General features: G+C 55.8%; 1 protein-coding gene across 7 annotated transcripts in view; it reads right to left on the bottom strand.

Moving 5' to 3' along the window:
* Positions 1–6,968: 6,968 nt before the first annotated feature.
* RASGRF1 (Ras protein specific guanine nucleotide releasing factor 1) overlaps positions 6,969–18,348 on the bottom strand; it is a 123,907-nt gene continuing 112,527 nt past the window's right edge. For 4 of the 7 annotated variants that reach the window (XM_057494882.1, XM_057494883.1, XM_057494884.1 and 1 more), the window contains 4 exons: positions 16,511–16,590; positions 11,646–11,763; positions 10,289–10,357; positions 6,969–8,089 (listed from right to left, as the gene is read on the bottom strand). In XM_057494882.1, the coding sequence (XP_057350865.1) occupies positions 7,997–8,089; positions 10,289–10,357; positions 11,646–11,763; positions 16,511–16,590 (360 nt within the window). In that variant the 3' untranslated portion in view covers positions 6,969–7,996. The other 3 variants (XM_057494881.1, XM_036916088.2, XM_036916084.2) reach the window with 3 other exon arrangements.

The following is an 18,348-nucleotide window of genomic DNA, read 5'->3' as shown; positions in this document are numbered from 1 at the left end:
GTCAGACCGGCCGCGTGCCTGGGGCAGGGAAAGCTGTAGTAAGGTCTGGGTTTGCTGTTTCTTTTTTGAACCTAAGAGTCTGGGTGTGACATAAACAAACAGAACAACGAACATTTCAAACTAAGGAAAGGGGCGCTGAGATTGCTCTGGGGAAGGAGAGAATTCTCGCCCCACTGGCCGTGGCAGTTGTCCAGTGGGGCCATGTGCTTCCCTACACCACCGCTCAGCAAAGTGGCATGCTTTGGACCCCCCTCCCCCATTTACAGATGGGGAAACTGAGGCTTCAAAATTGATGGTAATATCCCCATAAGTGCCGAGGGAGTCTGAACCGGGTCTGACCTCCTGGGCCGTGGGTGTGACCGCAGCCTGTCAGGCTGGCCTGTCAGAGCCTGAGCCTCCCTCCCTCCCTCTGGGGATGAGGCTTCCTGCCCTGGAGTTCTCAGCCCCCGCTCTGGAGAAGAGCCCTGGTGTCCTCCCCTGGGACCTGACTAGTGAGTGGGTCTGGAGAGGGCCTTGGGGAACCCGCCCTGAATCAGCAGATTCCTTCAGATATGGGGGTGTCCCTCCTTTAGGCATGGGGGTGTCCCTCCAGGTATGCAGTGTCCCTCCTTCAGGTGTGGGGTTGTCCCACCCTTCAGGTGTGGGGGTGTCCTGCCCTTCAGGTATGTGGGTGTCCCAGAAGCTGAGAAGGACCCCTGCCGACCGCGAGCAAGGAGCTGGAGTTCCTCCCAGCCACGAGGACCTGAGTTCTGCCGAGAACCTGAATAAGCTTGGAAGCAGGTTCATCCCCAGAGCCTGAAGGCAGGCAGGCAGCCGGGCTGACCCCTCGGTTTCAGCCTTGTGAGGCCTGGAGAAGAAGAAGCCAGATATACAAGGGCTTCTGGTGCCCACGACTGTGACATGAGGGACTCGTGGGGTTGGAAGCCCCTGGTCTGTGCTGTCTGGCTGAGAGGACGGCAGGTCTCCTGCCTTTTGCTCCAGAGTCTTTCCTCCTTTAAGGATGTGCCAGACTCAGTTCCAAGTGCTTTACATGAATGAACCTTCTTAATTCTCACTGCTTGTCCCCATTGTATAGATAAGCACTGAGGTGCTTCAGGGGCTGGCCTGAAGCCCCATAGCCAGTAAGTGCCGGTGCTGGGGCTTCAGGCCCTGGCCGACTGAGTCCTGAGTTCCACTCGGCGGTCTGGGCATCTTCCCCGCAGGAGCAGGTGAACGCAGGTGAGCCCAAGGCCCACCCACCTTCCTGACCACCCTGGTCCAGACTGGGCAGGGGTCTGGTGTCCAGCCAGCCGCAGCTCCTGGGTCCCACGGCGAGCACCTGCATGCAGAATGTCCTGGGGACTGTTGCCGGCCCCACCTCTGTTCATTCCTCCTCTTCAGGCGGAGTCCACTGCTTCGTCTCCCTCCCCACTGGATTGTTTGTCCCTTCCCGACTGTCACCTACAGGTTTAACTGGTTTTCCGGATCGTCTGTCAGAGTCAACATCTTGGCAGGCAAGCTGGACCGACCCCTCATCAGGTTCACTGCTGCAGCCACCTTATTATTGTCTTATAATAACAATGATTACATTAATAACACAATATAATAGCTGCCATCTCCGTGGATGTCATTATCTAAAGCTCATAGCAACCTTGGGCAGGTTCTTTGAGCATACACATACCCCTCTTCTGGATAAGGAGACCGAGGCTTGGAGAAGTGAATCAGGCCTGTGGGTGAGGGTGGGGCTCTTCCACACCCACATGCTGGCTTTGCATAGTAGGGAGGTTGGGTGGATGGCTGTAGAGACGAGTGCTTTGCTGAATGGATAGAAGGGGTGGGGGCTGGCTGGACCGGAAAGTGGCTTCATGGCTGACGGAATGACTAATGGATGGGCAGGTGGGTTGGTGGATGATGGATGGGTGGGTGGATGTGTTGGGGGGAGCGTTGTGTATTTTCCTCAGTTCCTGTCCCCACTGCAGCAAAGAACTGAAGGGCAGAGACACAGTACTGAAGCAGAGAAAACGTTTGAAAGTTGCTTACTTAAGAGAGAAAAGTACAGGTAACCTCAGGGAGGAGAGGCGCCCTGAAAGATTGGGAAAAAGGTTTAAGATAAAAAGTTTACACACTTAAAACATGCGGGCGAGAGGAGCACACTGAAAGGCTGGGGGTTCCCCCTTTTAAGGATTTTTCAGGAATGTGACAAAGGGCTAGGGGTGTGGCTTGTTAAGTGGTCTCAAGATGTTAATCTTTGATGAGACATTAAGTTTCTTATCAGTCCTCTGGGTAATTCTGCAGAATTAGCTTAACACAAAAGATTTAATGCTTTGGTTCCCTCCCAAGATAGCAGCTTCCTGGTTTGGGAGCTTATCAGTCAAGACTGTCTGCCCTTCCTCCTGAGTTATCTGTTTGCTGAAGAGTATGTTCAGAATCTTACTTCTTAAATTCAGATGCCAACAGACACATGAGAAGATGCTCCACATCACTAATCATCAGGGAAATGCAAATTAAAACCACATGAGATAACACCTCACACCAGTAAGGATGGCCAGCATCGAAAAGACTAAGAACAACAAATGCGTGCGAGGATGTGGAGAAAGGGGAACCCTCCTGCACTGCTGGTGGGAATGTAAGCTCGTTCAACCATTGTGGAAAGCAGTATGGAGGCTCCTCAAAAAACTAAAAATAGAAATACCATTTGACCCTGGAATCCAACTCCTTGGAATATACCCAAAGAATACAACTTCTCAGATTCAAAAAGACAGATGCACCCCTATGTTCATCACAGCACTTTTTACAATAGCCAAGATATGGAAGCAACCTAAGTGTCCATCAGTAGATGAATGGATAAAGAAGATGTGGTACATATACACAATGGAATACTATTCAGCCATAAGAAGAAAACAGATCCTACCATTTGCAACAACATGGATGGAGTTGGAGGACATTATGCTCAGTGAAATAAGCCAGGTGGAGAAAGACAAGTGCCAAATGATTTCCCTCATTTGTGGAGTATAACAATGAGGCAAAACTGAAGGAACAAAATGGCAGCAGACTCAGAGACTCCAAGAATGAACTAGTGGTTACCAAAGGGGAGGGGTGGGGGAGGGCGGGTGGGGAGGGAGGGAGAAGGGGACTGAGGGGTATTATGTCTAGTACACATGGTGTGGGGGATCACGGGGAGAACAGCGTATCACAGAGAAGGGACATAGTGGATCTCTGGCAACTTGCTGCACTGATGGACAGTGACTGCATTGGGGTGTGGGTGGGGACTTGATAATATGGGTGAATGTAGTAACCACATTGTTTTTTCATGTGAAATCTTCGTAAGAGTGTATATCAATCATACCTTAATAAAAAATTTTAAAAAAAAGGAAAGAATCTTACTTCTTAACTTCTTCAATTTTAAAATGCAATTTTAGCTTTAAGATGGAATCTTACTGTTTTTATTATGCATTTTAAAAGCAGGCCAAAGTACATCTTACAGTGGCATGACCTAATTGACACAATGAAGACCTGGGTTGTGCTCAGATACTTCTCTTTATCTGGGGAATATTCAAACATTCCAGGCCAATATGCTCCTGGCCTTTTGAGCTTCTGAGACAGGGACCGTGGGTGTAGTCAGAGTCGAGTAAGGCTAGAAAAAGACCCCTACCAAAACTCCACATTAAACAATTAAGCAAAGACAGAGTCACATTAATTCTTTAAAGTAAAATATCAAAGTAGGTAAAACTAAAAAGCCAGGAGTAACTTAGCCTGGAATGTTTGAACATCTCCCAGATAGGAAAATACCTCAGCACAGCCCATGTCTTGTTTGTGTCAATTAAATGAGGCTATTGTAAAATTTACTTTAGCGGCTAAAAGGCCCAGTTTATCGTTAACTTAACCCAGATGCTGCTTTTCCTCCTCCAGCCCCTAATCAAATAGTGTATAACCTGGGCAATTAATATAACAGGCAGGCCCAGCCGTAAACAACATAGTGAAGGGCAGGAAGGATTCCATCTTAAAGATAAGAAGTTAAGAAGTAAAATTCTTAAATTACTATTTAACGAACAGACAATAACTCAGCTTACCCTGAAAGCAAGACGAGCAGCCTTGACTGATATGCTCCCAAACCAAGAAACTGCTATTCTGAGAAAGAATCAAAGCAGTAAATTTCTTATGTTAACTCTGCAAAATAGTCCGGAAAACTGATGATAAACTTAGTGTTCCCTTAAAAATAAACATTTGGAGACCGTCTGGTGGGTCTGCATCCCTAGCCCTTTGTCTCTCAGCCGCCTATAAACCCCCTAGACGGCGCACCACCCCCGGCTCTCCTGTCCCCACCTGGTTCGCGCCAGGAGCTCTGTCTGTCCGCTCACTGCATCTCTCAGTAAGTCTCCCCTTAGCTCTCCTACCTTGACTGTTAGCGGCTAACTTCATTCTTCGACTCCGCAAGCAAGAACTCTGGCATCACGTCAACTGATTAACTCATTAACTCGGAGTCTTTTCTGGGTTTCTAGTTTTAACTGGTTAATTCTTTGAGTCCCTTGTAATGGGCTTTACAGGCCTTACTCTCTTTCCACCCCACTCATATCTATTCTCCTGCCTAACAGCTGGACTATAACATGAACTTGCACCCCTTGCTCAGTCCGTCCCTCACCTGCAGATGCCCCACTGAGCCATTCTGGTCACCCCCTTCGCTGTGGTCAGACAACGTCCCTCTGTATGAGAGGCAGCGTTTGCCCCCTAAGACATCATGGAACATGGAAACCACCACCTCACTGGTGATGCCACAAAGGTGCTGCACCCAGAGCCAAGAAAAGTGTGAAGACTTTTGCAGGAAATTTGTGGGTAAAATTGTAGTATTTCCAGAATATCTTGCCTGGCTTTAGTGCATCTGCATATCAACAGGCATTCCTCAGGGGTGGAGACAGTCCATCTCCATATCAGTAGGTAATTACCTAGGCAAGGGAGGGCTTATCTGAACCTGAGAGGTGAAGGGAAGGGCTTGTTTTCTTTCTGCCAGAGCAGGAGAGAGAAAAGGTACTGGACTGCAGTTTGTAAGCAATAAACAGGTTTTAAACTATATTTCTCCCTTTGACTGACTTTGGTTTTAGAGGTATTTTGTCCTGGGATTTCCTCTCCCTGGAGTTACGAAAGTCCAGAAGCTGTGTTCCACTGAGGCCAGGACTAGGGTCAAGGCAGCACCCGGTGCAGGTACAGGGTTGGAGCCTGTCGTTGTTTTACATACTGAAAAGTGACATTTTGGGTGTCATGGGTTTTTTGTATTTATTTTTGATTTTTAGAAATATCACTTTAGAATATTATTATTTTATTTGGATTACTGAGATTTTTTGGCACTCCTTTCAATTCTGCACTGGAGACGTCATGCAGCCTGAACGCTAGGTGAGACCTCAGCCCGCACGGGGGGGGCTCTCAACTCTGATTGGGGAAGAATTTGTGGTCAGGTTGAACAAGTGCCAGCAAGCCAGGCCTTCACTGGAGCGGGAGCAGGAATGTCAGCAGCCGGGCAGGAGGGAGAGAGAAGGGAGAGCGGAGGGGAGAAGGAGAATCCATTGACTCGTTTGCACTGCAGGGCAGATCCCCCGCCAACTCCTAGAGCCAGGGTTACCTGGCGTCCAGCGTCTGCTTGATCCCCACCACCCCAGGATTTGGGGGAGCCGTGGAGCCCTGGATGGAGTGGGATTATGTTCTGAGAACTTCCCAAAGCAAAGAAGGAAGACTTTTCGGGGCAGGCTGCTAAGGAAGCGATCGAGTGGCTTCTGTTCCATCCGGGCCGCCCAGGCTGTGGGAGAGGGCAAGCCCCTCCTGCTGTGGGGTCCCCACTGCCCCTTCCCTCCTGGCCTCAGATAAAGCGGGGAGAAAAGGATGTGTTGAGACTAGAAAGCTGAATAAAATAGCAGTGTGACAAAGAGGTTGGTAAGGTCTTGTCTTTATCATGAAAAAGATCAAAGACGTGCAATCGGCTTACCAAGAAGCTCATTTGATAAGACAGTACACACAGGCGGGGATGGGGGCGGCCTCGGGAGGCGGCGCGTGCAAGGGTTTGGTGCTGGGGATTTCATAGGGCCTTTCGGGTAGCGGTTTGTATGAGGCATGAGGTATACAGCTGACTAATAACTCCTTTGAAGTTTTATCTTAAGAATAGGGTTATTTCGGTGACTGTGTCGATCCACATTGTTCACTTACACTCCAAGGTCTATCTCCTGTCCTAGTTACAGTTACTTAACTGATTAAGGGGCTGGAAGAAGAACATATAGATTAAGTTAAAGAATAAGATGGGCAATTTTTGCAGGATAAGTAGATTTTACAGTGGTCTCACTTGGCAAATGCCACAGCTGCACCTTGAGCTTCCTGTGGAGAGGGGGTGGCAGACACCCTCAACATGAGCTGACCTGACAGAGGCAGGGGGCTGACCGAGCTTGCCATGGCTCCCGCGGACACACCTGCAGCCCATCAATGTTGTGGGCGTGATGCTCAGGGAATTCTGAGGCTGGGTCACGAGAAGCTGGGCAGCTTCTGCCTGAGTCTCTGGGAAGGTTGGTCTCAGGCCCACAGGCCTGTGGGAGGAGCCCGAGGCCCCTGGTGGCCCCGTGTGGATGCGCCGGTCCTCAGCCTCAGCTCGGCCCCTGCCAACGCCAGCTTCCAGCCATGCGATGCTGGCTTGGACGGGTTCTCTGGGTCTAGCCAAGCCTTTGGGTGCTCCCAGCCCCAGCTGCTGTCTCTGCACCCTTGTGAAGGACCCCGAGCAGCCCCCACCAGCTGGGGGCAGCCGACCCAGAGAAAGAGAATGAAAACTGTTTTAAGCCATGGAGATCTGGAGTGATTCGTCCCAGTGCTGCAGATAAAACTGAAGCAGGCCCCTGACCGGACTGCGTCCCCAGGGAGCGAGGGCTGCATCTTGTCACTCTGGGTCCCCGGCCCCAGCCCAGAGCCTGCTAAGGACCAGGACCTCATTGAATACTGAATGAAAACCATCAAACTCACCATTCACCCTGAGATAGAATAGATTTATTAGCAAGAGGTAATCAGGAAACATATATTTTTACAAAAATGGAAATTTCTTTTTTCCAAACAAGCTGTAAGTCGAAACAGTTTAGGACTTGAAATCGAGTTGTCCTGTATCACCAGGTGTTGCTCACAGCAAAAGTCATCTGTTGGTTGAGGTGGAGCATGCCTGCCACTTAGGAGTTAACCTGTGTTTTCTATACTGTACAGTGTAAAAAATAGGTGGCAATATTCACAGAATAAGCACTACGTACCATATTCCTGCTAGAAGGTGTTCAGACAGGACTACAGTATATGCAGTAAAAACACTTGGTTATTGGATTCCTAGTTCTACAGTGTGGTACTATATTCACAAGGCATACAGACTTTGAGCATCTCAACGTAAGCTTGTAGTGGCTGTTCGGCGGCTAAAAGAGGAAACGCGACGACTTGAGTGTCCCTGCCTTGTAGGGGATGCTGGGCGTGCCGTGTCCGTTTTCCTTGGGACGTCCCAGGGCCTCGCCCAGCGCGGGGACGGCTGCTCATGCTGCCTGGTGCTGGCCCTGCAGCACAGGGCGACGCGCTGGCCTCCGCGTGGAGTGCTCCCTTCCACCTGGGGGAGGGCAGATGGCGAGGTCGAGGGCTGCACTGTGGCTGGAAAAGCGGCTTGGAAAGCGGGTTGCCATCAGCAGGAAGATCTGCGGACGGCCAGACTCGAGGGCCTATGTGGTCATGCCGGAGGGTACCTGGGCGGCCGACCCCTGGGCCAGCTGTGTCCAAGGAGATTGGCGTGGGGGCGAGGGGGCCAGACAGGTGCAGTCGATGAACGGAAACAGGCTGTGGAGGCGGGAGGCAGGGGGCAGAGGGGTGGGCAGCGTCTCCGTGGTGCATAAATTCGTATTCCGGCGCTACGGAGTCTAAGAACAAGAGCGGACTGCTATTCCCGCAGAAGCACACACTAAAGAAAACCCGAGAAGTGGACGGCTATGTACAGCGTCGCATGTCGGTGTCCACGGGACCCCCGGCGGCCTCAGGCGGGCAGCTTCGGCTCTATGCGCAGAGAGGACTCGTAGAGGCTCTCTTCGTCCATCACGGAGGACTGGTCCAGCAAGTACTGGGTCACCTGCGGGGAGGGGAGGAGAGAGGAAGCAGCAGGGGCGGGACCGCCGCGCCCGACCGCGGACACCGGTGTCCCCAGGAGCCAGGCACCCCGGGGTGGGCAGGGGCGCCCGGCCGGCACAGGGGGGAGATGCATCACACAGCGTTTGGCCTTTGTTATTATTCAATATTGACCTAGTATTTCTCTTCCTAGTGATATTAAATCACACACGGTCAAGGTTACCCTTGACTGTTTCTTGGGCCGAGCACCAGATGAAGTGTTTTGGACTCGTCTTAAGGAAAAACAAACCCTAAGATGTTAGCAGTGGGACCTAGGCAGTGGGTGTATGGGTGGCCATGGCTCTCTCCGTGTTTCAGGTATTAGGACGACGGCGTGTTGGGGGACCTTTGGGGAGGAGCCTGGGACCAAATCCTGGAGGGGAGGCTCGGGAAGGTCCTCTGTGGGTTAAATTGCTTGCCCCCCTCCCTCGCCTCTCCTGCCAGGGAGAGCAGAGCCGAACCCCTGGGCAGCCCCCGCTTCAGAGCCCTTCACAGGCTCATTTATTTGTAAGTTGTTGGGACTGAAGGTTTCATTCAGAAACCCAGAGCAGAAAGAAAAAAAAATTATATTTCTTATCAGATATTCGGGAATCTTGTGATACTGCTTGGGGAAAACCGGCTCTTGCCTGGTGGTGTCTGGCTAACTGGCTCTGCTGCTGCGGGGCCCGCGGTCTGAACGCCGATGGCCCGTCACAGGTCCGTGGCCACGCGTGGGGTGGCTCACACCCGGTGCCTCCAGGAGGTGGCTTCTGATACCACGGGAGATACAGATGTGGCGACCTGATGGCCCGGTGAAATGGGCCAGTCTCACACCTAGTTCGTAGGGTACCGTGAACAGCACTTTCCGGGGCATATCCCGACGCCCAAACCTTCTGGGGATCGCAGGCTCACTGGCTCCGGCCACGGCGAGCACGCTCAAAGGGGAGCTCCCTAACGAGGCCCACGAGAGGAGGCAGAGGAGCTCAGGGGCGCGCGCGGGCCTCATCGGTGCCTGGCACACAGTACGGGCTCAGGGTTTGCCGTGCGGGAAGGCCGGTGAAGAGCGGGTACAGTGATCCCGGTTAACCTGCTATCCAGCTAGAGCCACAGGACAGACAACGAGGTCACGGGACACAGCAGAAAACAGATCCTGGCGGGGTAAATGTGTCACAGGCAAAGCAGAAGGGAAAACAGCGACAGCTCCATTTTCTGGAGTGCCTGGGCGTGCCTGGGGCTGGTTGTTCTTGAGAACTGCAGGATCCGCAGGCTAGGACACTGGGAGGGGAGGTTATGGGATCCGGAGGCAGAGTCCAGATGAGAGAATCCCGGTTCCCGAGTCGGGAGATGGGGCTGACGGCACAGGCTTTGAGGTCGGACGGGACTAACGTGCTCACCACTCTGCATATGCCAGCCACCTCTTGAAAATGCAAGTTAATCCAACTGTGTGAGCTTCCACTGTGCTTGGGATGGGGTTCCAGATCCTTCTGGGAGCCACATTCAGGCCTGTCTGGGACTCCACGTGCATGTCCCACTGGGACCCTCCCACGTCTCTGCCGGGAAGATGTGCCCCTGACCAGGGAAGCTCCTCCAGGGTCCCCCCACACGCCTCGCAGGTGCCAGGGCAAAGCGTGATTCACATTCTCGTGCACACATTCTGCTCCCTGGACGTTCAGAAGGGTTTTTTCTATCAGTGTAGATAGAGCTCTGGCTAGGTAAGTGGATTTCTCTGCAGCTGTTAAGAATGAGGACACTTCTGCCTCATTTGGAAATGATCTGAGATACATTCCTATGGAAAACAGAAGGAGCCCAGTAGCACAGAGCTTGGGCACTGCAGAGAAACGCTGGCTGCGTCTGTGGGCTTGGGAAGCGGCATAGGCTCCTTGGGCGGGCACGTGGTGGCAGGCCTCTTCGCTGGGGGCCCTTCCCGACTGAGTTTTCTAACTAGACTACTGCCTTTCACAGAGGGGTTGGGAAGCTGCCTCTTGCCTTGGGGGAGATGAGACATGACTGTGGGCCATGGGATGGCCAGGTGCAAACGGAGTAAGGTCAGCACAAGTCCCAGGGCCAATGTCCTATAACAGCTCCCAGGAAAGGGGTCGGGTGTGCAGGGGAAAGTAGGGAAGGAAGGTGGCCTCGCAGAGCACCTGTCAAGAGCCCAGGTGACTGGGAAGACATGGTGGCTTACCTTCCCTTGGTGCTCGATTTTGTAGGCAGTTTGTTGAAACTGGCGAATCTCCCGGATGATGTGAGATATCTGTGAGCAGAGAAGAGAGGTTTAGAAGACTGTCGGACGCCCTTGTCCTCCTCTGTAGGACAGAAGGGGCACCACAGGCCTGAAGTCAGCCTCTAAATTTGCAAACATATCACCTCCTGGGATACCACCCAAGGCACACAGTTTCTTTAAACCAGCTCTCTACTCCCAAGGGTGACTCATGGTGCTATGTGACCGAGTGAACATATCATCTGATCAGCAGTGCAAACTATACCACAGCCTAAAACAGTGTCCAGACCAATGTCCTATAACAGTGCCCAGGGCCAATAACCTAAAACAGCTCCCAGGCCAACACCTATAACAGCTCCCAGGGCCAATATCCTATAACTGTGCACAGGCCAATGTCCTATAACAGTGTCCACACCAATGTCCTATAACAGCTCCCAGGTCAATGTCCTATAACAGAGCCCAGGGCCAATAACCTAAAACAGCTCCCAGGCCAACACCTAAAACAGCTCCCAGGGCCAAAGTCCTATAACAGCTCCCAGGCCAACATCCTAAAACAGCTCCCAGGCCGAAGTCCTATAACAGCTCCCAGGGCCAATATCCTATAACAGTGCCCAGGGCCCCATCACAAGTTCAGATATCTGCTACTCTCTGTGCTCCTGCTGTGTGCAGCCCACACACAGGGGTTCCTGCCTGGCCGCCAGCTCGGTGTTTGCAGCTTGGGTCTGACAGAGACCCTCTCTATTTAGCAGCATTGTAGGTGGGAGACCCCTGCACAGACCCTGCACAAGTGGGGCTCCTGGGTGGAGCGAGAAGGGGGTGGTCGGCTCCGTGCTGGCCCCTGCTCAGAGGGGCTCCCCTTGGCCCTCGCCTCCCGGCCCAGGCTGGGGCCGGCTGAAACCCACCGGCACGGGAGATGCCATGTAACGATTTTGCTGGGCCCCATAAAGCAGGTGTTTCTATGAACAAGGGCTAAGGTGTGAGTGACCACACAGCCCTGGGTCAGACTCACCTGGCTCCTGGCCCAGCCTGTCCTTTATTGTGGGGCGGCCTCGGGCTGCTCAGGGGCCCTCCCAGCCTCAGGCCGCTCATCCGTAAGGCAGGGGACTTGGAGCGCCCGCTATCAGAGGGTGGCACTAAAGGGTGAAGGCAGGCTCTGGTGCCACGGGCTCACTGCTTGTCCCTGGGGCCAGGGTTCTGAGTGCAGGGGCTGCTCTGTGGCTCCGCAGCCTGGTGCCCCCTGAGCAGGTGGGCCTGGAGGGCAGACTCTAGGGCCTGGGGCTGGGTTTTTCCGTCCCCACCCTGCCCTGTGTGGGGGGCCTACCATCCTCATCTTGGAGAAGTTGACCAGGCCGTCCTCCGTGTAATTGGGCGTCCCCTCTTCGATGAAGGCCAGGTCGGTGAGGTACATCCCCAGGTAAGGGACGCAGGGAGGATCACAGCTTTGAGGAAAATGGCAACAACAAAGTTTACCCCTGGAGAAGCCCGGGGGCCCGGGGTGTCTTCGCTGGTTGTGCCTTCTCTCCCTGCCACCCAGTGCCTGCCAGCTGCCCTTTCCAGGCCTGGGCTCTGCTCTGTGGCCCCTCCGCCTCTGTTTCTGGCCCTGCCGGACCTCCCAGCCACCCGGCCCCTGGGTGTCCTCTGAGGTCACCCTCCTGCAGGTGCTCCGGGTGGCGGGGGGGCGGGCTGGGTGGTGGCTTCCACGATGGGGCTCCTGGGGGGCAGTATTTTGGGGAGTAGTTCCCGGAGGGTGAGCTGCCAGTCTCCACTCTGTGGCTCTGGAGCCGGGGCCCGTTCTGGCGCCTCTGGGCAGGGGCTGGCGAGGGTCTGACTGTGTGACGCGTCTGGCGGCAGCGGGCGCTGGCAGGCTCCGTGCAGCCCCGGGGAACTCCTCACGGTGCCCTGCCTCCCCCTGGCCCAGCACACGGACGCAGGGGACCCTCTTTTCTACCCTCTCACCTTCGCCTGTCAGCGCCATGCAGCGCGCCCGCCACTCCGGAGGGAGGTGAGGCAGAGAGGCCGCAGAACGGGGGCAGACCTGGGCTCTGCCCTCTGCTCGCCACGTGGCCCTGGGCCGGTTCCCTCTCTGCTGCCCAGGCTCCCCTCCTACAGCAGAGCTCATGACAGCTGAGACATTTTAGGTGGTCTGAGAGTGGATTTCAGGTACTGCATTAAGTATATTTAATAGATGCAGTGATTAACTGAACATGTGGTAAGAGATTAGACTTCAGTTCCCTTGGTGCTGGAGGAAGCTCCCTTCTGGCACCATGGCCGACACCCTCCACCACCCCGCAGTCCTCCCCCAGCTGTCTCACAGGCCACAGGACCGGAGCTGGTGGACCTCAGGATCCAGCTAGAACGCAGGGTTTTTGCTGTATTCACTTATTACGGTTCTTGCACTTACTTACGCCCACTATTCTGGTCTCCCACTCACTGCCATGATACGGAGATTTCCTTCCCATTTAAATTTACTTTGGGGAAAAAGTGAGTTAAAGAGGCCATTCAGTAAATGCAAATACAGCTGGTACTGGGTGTGGCAAAGCCCTGAGGGACACGACCTGGGGCCTGGGAAACAGGACGGAAGTGCTTTTAAATGGTAGGTCTTTGACTCTCAGGGGTGTTGAAGCCAGTTCAGTTAAAAATTAAAAAAAAAGAGGCGGCACAGAACAGAATGTCTGGGCTCACTGTGTGGACGCAAGGTGTGTGTCACTGTGCAACTGAGTCCTGTTATGCACGCATGTGTCTGTGTACAGGGCCCCACAGCAGCACATACTTTTACTGTGGGTTGTGATTTAAAAGGGGACCCACACTGGCTGCCAGCAGACCTTCTGGGTCTCGGGCAGGACAGTGCAAACTGCTAGGCACCCACTTCCGTGTCCTCCCATCCCGCCCCCCACCCCCCGTCTGCACGGTCCCTGCATGGATGGCAGCTAGGTGGCCTGGGGGCTGGACAAGGGGAGGCTGCAGAGCTTCACGGCCCTGCTGCGCCTCTGACCACCCAGACCAGCAGGAAGGCTGATCACTGAGGCGGATGTCCTGGTGTTCACTGGGGTTCAGGACCCCACGAAAGGGGGCAGCCGGTGCCCTAGTCATGGGCAAGTGTCATCACTGCCCCAGGGCTGCAGTCTGTTACCCATGTACCAGTTCATGGGGAGGGAGGCGCCTTGGGGACACACGCATTAGACTACATGTACACACACACATACACACATGAACACATTAGACCACATGCACACATACCCCGGGGACAGCCCAGGGTTAGCCCCCCATGTGCATGCACGCACACACACAGACACGCCGCAACTCCAGAGCCTCGATGGTTAACTCATGGGGTTGCTGGAGTGGCCAGCATGGGGGGCAGAGGGGAAAGGGGTTGGGGTGTCCCAGAAGGGGGCTCCTGCTAGACCAAGTCTGAATGGAGGCCGTTGCTGGTGGAGGCCTTGTGTAGGCAAAATGCCCAGTGGGTGACTCTGAGGCATCATGTGTCATCTGCCCATTTTGGGTGGGCTCCAGCCTTGCCCTGGGCCTGCCCAGCAATGCCGATTGGGGGTGGCCTCTTTGGCGGGTCCCTCACATGCCTGGCCATGATGTTTTTGGGAGACGGAAGTGCCCACCCACATTCCAGAAGCTGCTTCTGGTCTGCTGAGCACCAGGACGCGTACCCCCATCCCGGGCGGGCTGGCTTCGGGGCCTCGGTGGCTGCTGGGCCCCCACACTTATGGTTTCTCTCTACCAAGACATTCCACATGGGATAACAGAGATCAAGGGTCTTGGGGCTGGGCACTGTGGGCTGGAATCCCTGGGGTCAGGGTCCGAGATCTGGTGGGTGGTGCAAGGAAATTAACTGCTCAGACTTTGGAAAACAAACAGCAGTGGGGCTGGAGTCAGGGTGGGGCTCAGAGTCCCGCCTGTTTTTACCACCTGGATGCTAGCTGCTTTGTCTCAGTAGCAACATCACTGGTAAACGTAAGGGGTTTGGGGGATGGTGGAGGCAGGTGCTGGGCCGCTGGCTTTGCTACGTGGCCACAGCCCCTGAAGCCTGGAGCTCAGCCTCTCGCCACCTGCACAGGGAGGGGTTTGGGGGGTGCAGGCAGGGCCTGGAGGTCTGCTAGCTGCCCAGCCTGAGCCTTGGGGAGCAAAGGACACTGGCCCTAAGTGCAGCAGCCCGTAACAGGGGCCGGTCCCGTGTTCCTCTAAATAGAGGACTTCCTGTTCAAATTAACGAAAAAGGTGCAGATGCGATGTGTGCTGGGTTCCTGTCAGATGGGATGGGCAAAACCTGAATCGACCCCAAAAGGCTAGTGGAGACACTTTCCTCCAAAGTTTTGCACGGGGCTGTGGGAAGGTTCTGCTCGCTGGGAGGCTGGGAGGGGCAAGGGCGCAGGTGTGGGGAATGAGGCGGGAGATGGTCACTCTCAGGGGCCGGGGACCAAGACGGCACAGGAGGGGCTGTGGGGGGCCAGGGGACTCAGTAGAGTGGCAGGGATGCAGGGTTTGGGTGACGCAGTAAGGCCACTTGCTAGCCTGGGTGCCTGCACAAGACTAAATATTTAAATGACAGGCTGAGAGGGGGCGTGGCCCTTATGAACTGGGCTGAGGACCCTTGGTGAGGCCCACTGGGGGCTCACTGTCCGGGTGGGTCCTGGGCTCTGTTCACAGATACCATCTCCCTGCCTGGTGAGACAGACCCCCAGTGGTCACACAGCACGGCTCTGTAAGAATCTTCAACCTGCAGGAGAAAGGGTGCACAACACACCTGCCCCGGCTCAACACCCCCTCCTCTGCAGGACTGGGGAGGACCCTGGTTTTCATAAAGGTCTCAGCCCCCAGAGCACCTGTGTGGGCTCTGGAGAGGCCCTGACAGAGGCCCCCAGGGATCCTGAGAGAGGGAGGCATCAGGGTGGGGCTCAGAAGGAGCGGGGATCATGGCAGGAAGCCGTGTGCAGGAGGCAGATGGGCAGGCAGCCCCCTGAGCACGGTGCACAGGGGACGTGGGGAACCCAGTGAAGTCATGGTACAGATGGCAGAGCACCTGTCCGAGAGCACAGGTCATGTGGGGGTGGTCATGGCAGTGGCGAAGGGCAGACCTGGTGCAGGAAGAAGTGAGCCGGGCCGGCAGGGGGTGTGCAGCGTGTGAGCCATGCAGGAGCTGGAGGTGCTGAGCCACCCCGGATCCTGGGGGCAGACGTGGGGGAACCCCGTGCTGGCAGTGATCACATCCCTCAGATGGGAGGGGGCGGCTCTGGGCTCTGGAGGGAGTCGGAGCCCAGGGGTCCCCCAGGGCCTCTTCTAGGCCCAGTGAGTGGCCCGTCAGGAGTGAGGCCAGCCCAGGGCACCTGGTCAGGCTTCCACAGGAGCCCATTGGAGGCGGTCCACAAAAAGGCAGAGACTGTGCAGAGGCCCGACGCACATGCCTGACGGGAGTGGGAGCCCCTGCCCCGTGGGGTGTGCGGCCACGGCGGGTGCCAACGGGTGAGTCACTGCTGCCGGGCCCTCGTGGGAGGCCCCAGCCCCGGCGCAGGCCTGGCTCTGTCACCACGGCCAGTGCCTTGGGCCACCCACGAGTCCTTAGTTTCCCTGTCATGGGAGAACCTGTGTGGTGGTTCCCAGTGGGGGCGACTTTGCCTCCCAGGGCGTATTTGGTGACATCTAGATGTGACAGGCACTCACCCCGACCTGAGTGCAGAGGGCGCAGGCCAAGGAGCCCACCTGACCGGCTGTGGTGATGCAGGTGCGGGCGCCCGGCTGGGCACGCTCTGCAAACTGTAAGGTGCACTTATGGGTAAAACCATTTATTTGATTCCAAGATGCCATCATCTGTGAAATGCACTCCAATTTGGAGGACTAATTGTCAAGAAAAAAGGAAACCCAATCGCATGAAGTGAACACACTGACTCAAAGACACATCCCGACATCAGAAATATTAAAGTGTAAATTGCACATTGGAATCAAGGGACCTGGGCCCTGCTCCCAGCACAGCCCTGCGCTCCTCGGGACTGCAGGCCCCCCGCTTCCTCGGAACCACCACCCAAACTCTGGAGCTTCTTTGGCAGACGACAGAGGACACCGCTGACCCACCCTGGGTGTCTAGGGGTCTTGTGGACAGACAGACAGACAGACAGGCCTCCTGCTCCAGCCAGATGGGGCTCTACAATTTAAAAAATAACAGGGACAAAATGACACACTTACTTTTTCAGAGCTTCTCTCAGATTCTTAAATCTGCCCTCTGATGACACAAGCTTTTGGAGCTTATCAATCAAAGCTTTTGTCTAGAAGGAATCAGAAGCAATCAGAATCCCCTGGCATCAAGGCCCGAGGCCCCAGCCCAGCTCCGCGCGCCTCCCTCCCGCTGTGCGCTGCCCTGTGACCAGGCGGGGCAGACTCGGGACGTCCTGGGCCCGGGGCCCTCGCCCCTGAGCTAAGGGTCAGGCAGGGGTCTCGCTTCCTGCGCTGTGCCCACACCGAGACGTAGAGCTGAGGCGTGAGAGCCCCGAGCCCCGTCTCAGGCCCTAGAAACACCGCGGGGTCCGGTGGCTCGGGGCTCGGTGGCTTCCAGCAGCGCGTGCCCTGAGCAGGGCTGGGCCTCTGCGGGTGTCCTGGTCTGAGCTGTACCCAAAGGCTGGGCCCAGCTCCCCACAGCTTCCCTTTCACACACCAGGAACACTACCCACATCTCGGCACCAAGAAGATGGCGAATGAACTGCCCATCTAGCAGCGAGCCCCACGCCGAGGGTCCCGCCCCCCAGGCCCCACCCACATGGGAGGGGGCGGCGGAGGCCGGTGTCTGTCTCCGGGGACCAGGTGGTGTGACGGTGCCCTGGGTGGGGTCTGGCCCTGGGCCCCTTTCCCTGTGTGACTTGGGGAGCCCTTCACCCCCATCTTTGCTCCTCATTCACACCTTGTTCCAGTTCCCGTCCTCAGATTCGGCATGAGACAGAAACGGCACTGGAGGCCAGTGGCCAGCAGGTGACCAGAGGGACACTGGCCACGGGGTCCCGCGCACCCCTGACCTACGGGCCAGGCTTCGGTCTGAGCAATCTGCCCACAGAAATGACGCTCTAAGTCCTCTGGTGGAGGAGAACTGCGAGCTCTTCAAGGGAAAGCCCGGGAGGCTCTGTCGGTCTTGCCTGTGACCAGCCCTGCTCAGAGCAAAATACCTGGTGGGTTTGGTGAGAGAGACACACGCCCGTGGGGGCAAGGCTAGGAGCGGAGGGCACACACCGGCTCGCTCTCAGGCGCCGGGCAGAGCCCAGGTGCGGGGCCCACTTCTGCCCGGGCTTCGGCTCCGTCCTGCGCACTCTTTCCAGACCCGCATCCCTGCTTTCCTTGCTTCCCACCCACCTGACGAGAAATGATCTGATGTGGCCTGAGGCCAGCTGAGGGCTGAGTGCACAGAGGCCCACCCACCCACGGCCTCGGGCAGGTCACCCGCCTCCCACCCAGCTGGGCCTCTGCCTTTGCACGTGGAGGATGGGAGGTGTGCTCAGGTCCCCGACGGTGACACTGGTTAGACTGATTCCTTCCACATCTGCGCCCCTCCTTAGGCCGTGACTCTGTCCAGGAAGGAGCCCAGCAACCTGGGAGGCCACCGGGTTTTCTCATCTGCTGCTTCAGAAGTGTGTTCTTCCCAAAGCAGCTTAAGCACCTTCTGGTGGGGCCAGGAGTGCCTGCCTTTGATGCCCACGGGAGCTTGGGCATCTTTGTGGAGTGTGGATACCAGTGGGCAGGAATAAGGGGGCCTTGGAATCGGTCATTGAAGCCAGAGACCAAGCGAGGAGCCTGCTTTGGGAAGAAGATGGTTGGGCCTCCTAAATACCCTCCCTTCCTGGTCACCAGACAGAGGGCTTCTGGGTGGCCAAGGGTGCTCCCTCCCAGAGAGGCCCGGGAGTACGGTCAGCTGCAGAGAGGCTTGGCTGCAGTGAACCGCTCTGCAGAGAGGGGACACAGGCCGCCTCGTCACCCCCGTCAGCCCGCGGAGGGGCGCCGTCAGACCCTTTCCGGAGGGACAGCTTTATTCTCAAAGAGGT

The sequence above is a fragment of the Manis pentadactyla genome, chromosome 18 (assembly GCF_030020395.1).
Source record: "Manis pentadactyla isolate mManPen7 chromosome 18, mManPen7.hap1, whole genome shotgun sequence".
Lineage (NCBI taxonomy): Eukaryota > Metazoa > Chordata > Mammalia > Pholidota > Manidae > Manis > Manis pentadactyla.
The sequence above is the reverse complement of the archived record's forward strand: the minus strand, read 5'-3'. Positions and strand labels throughout refer to the sequence as shown.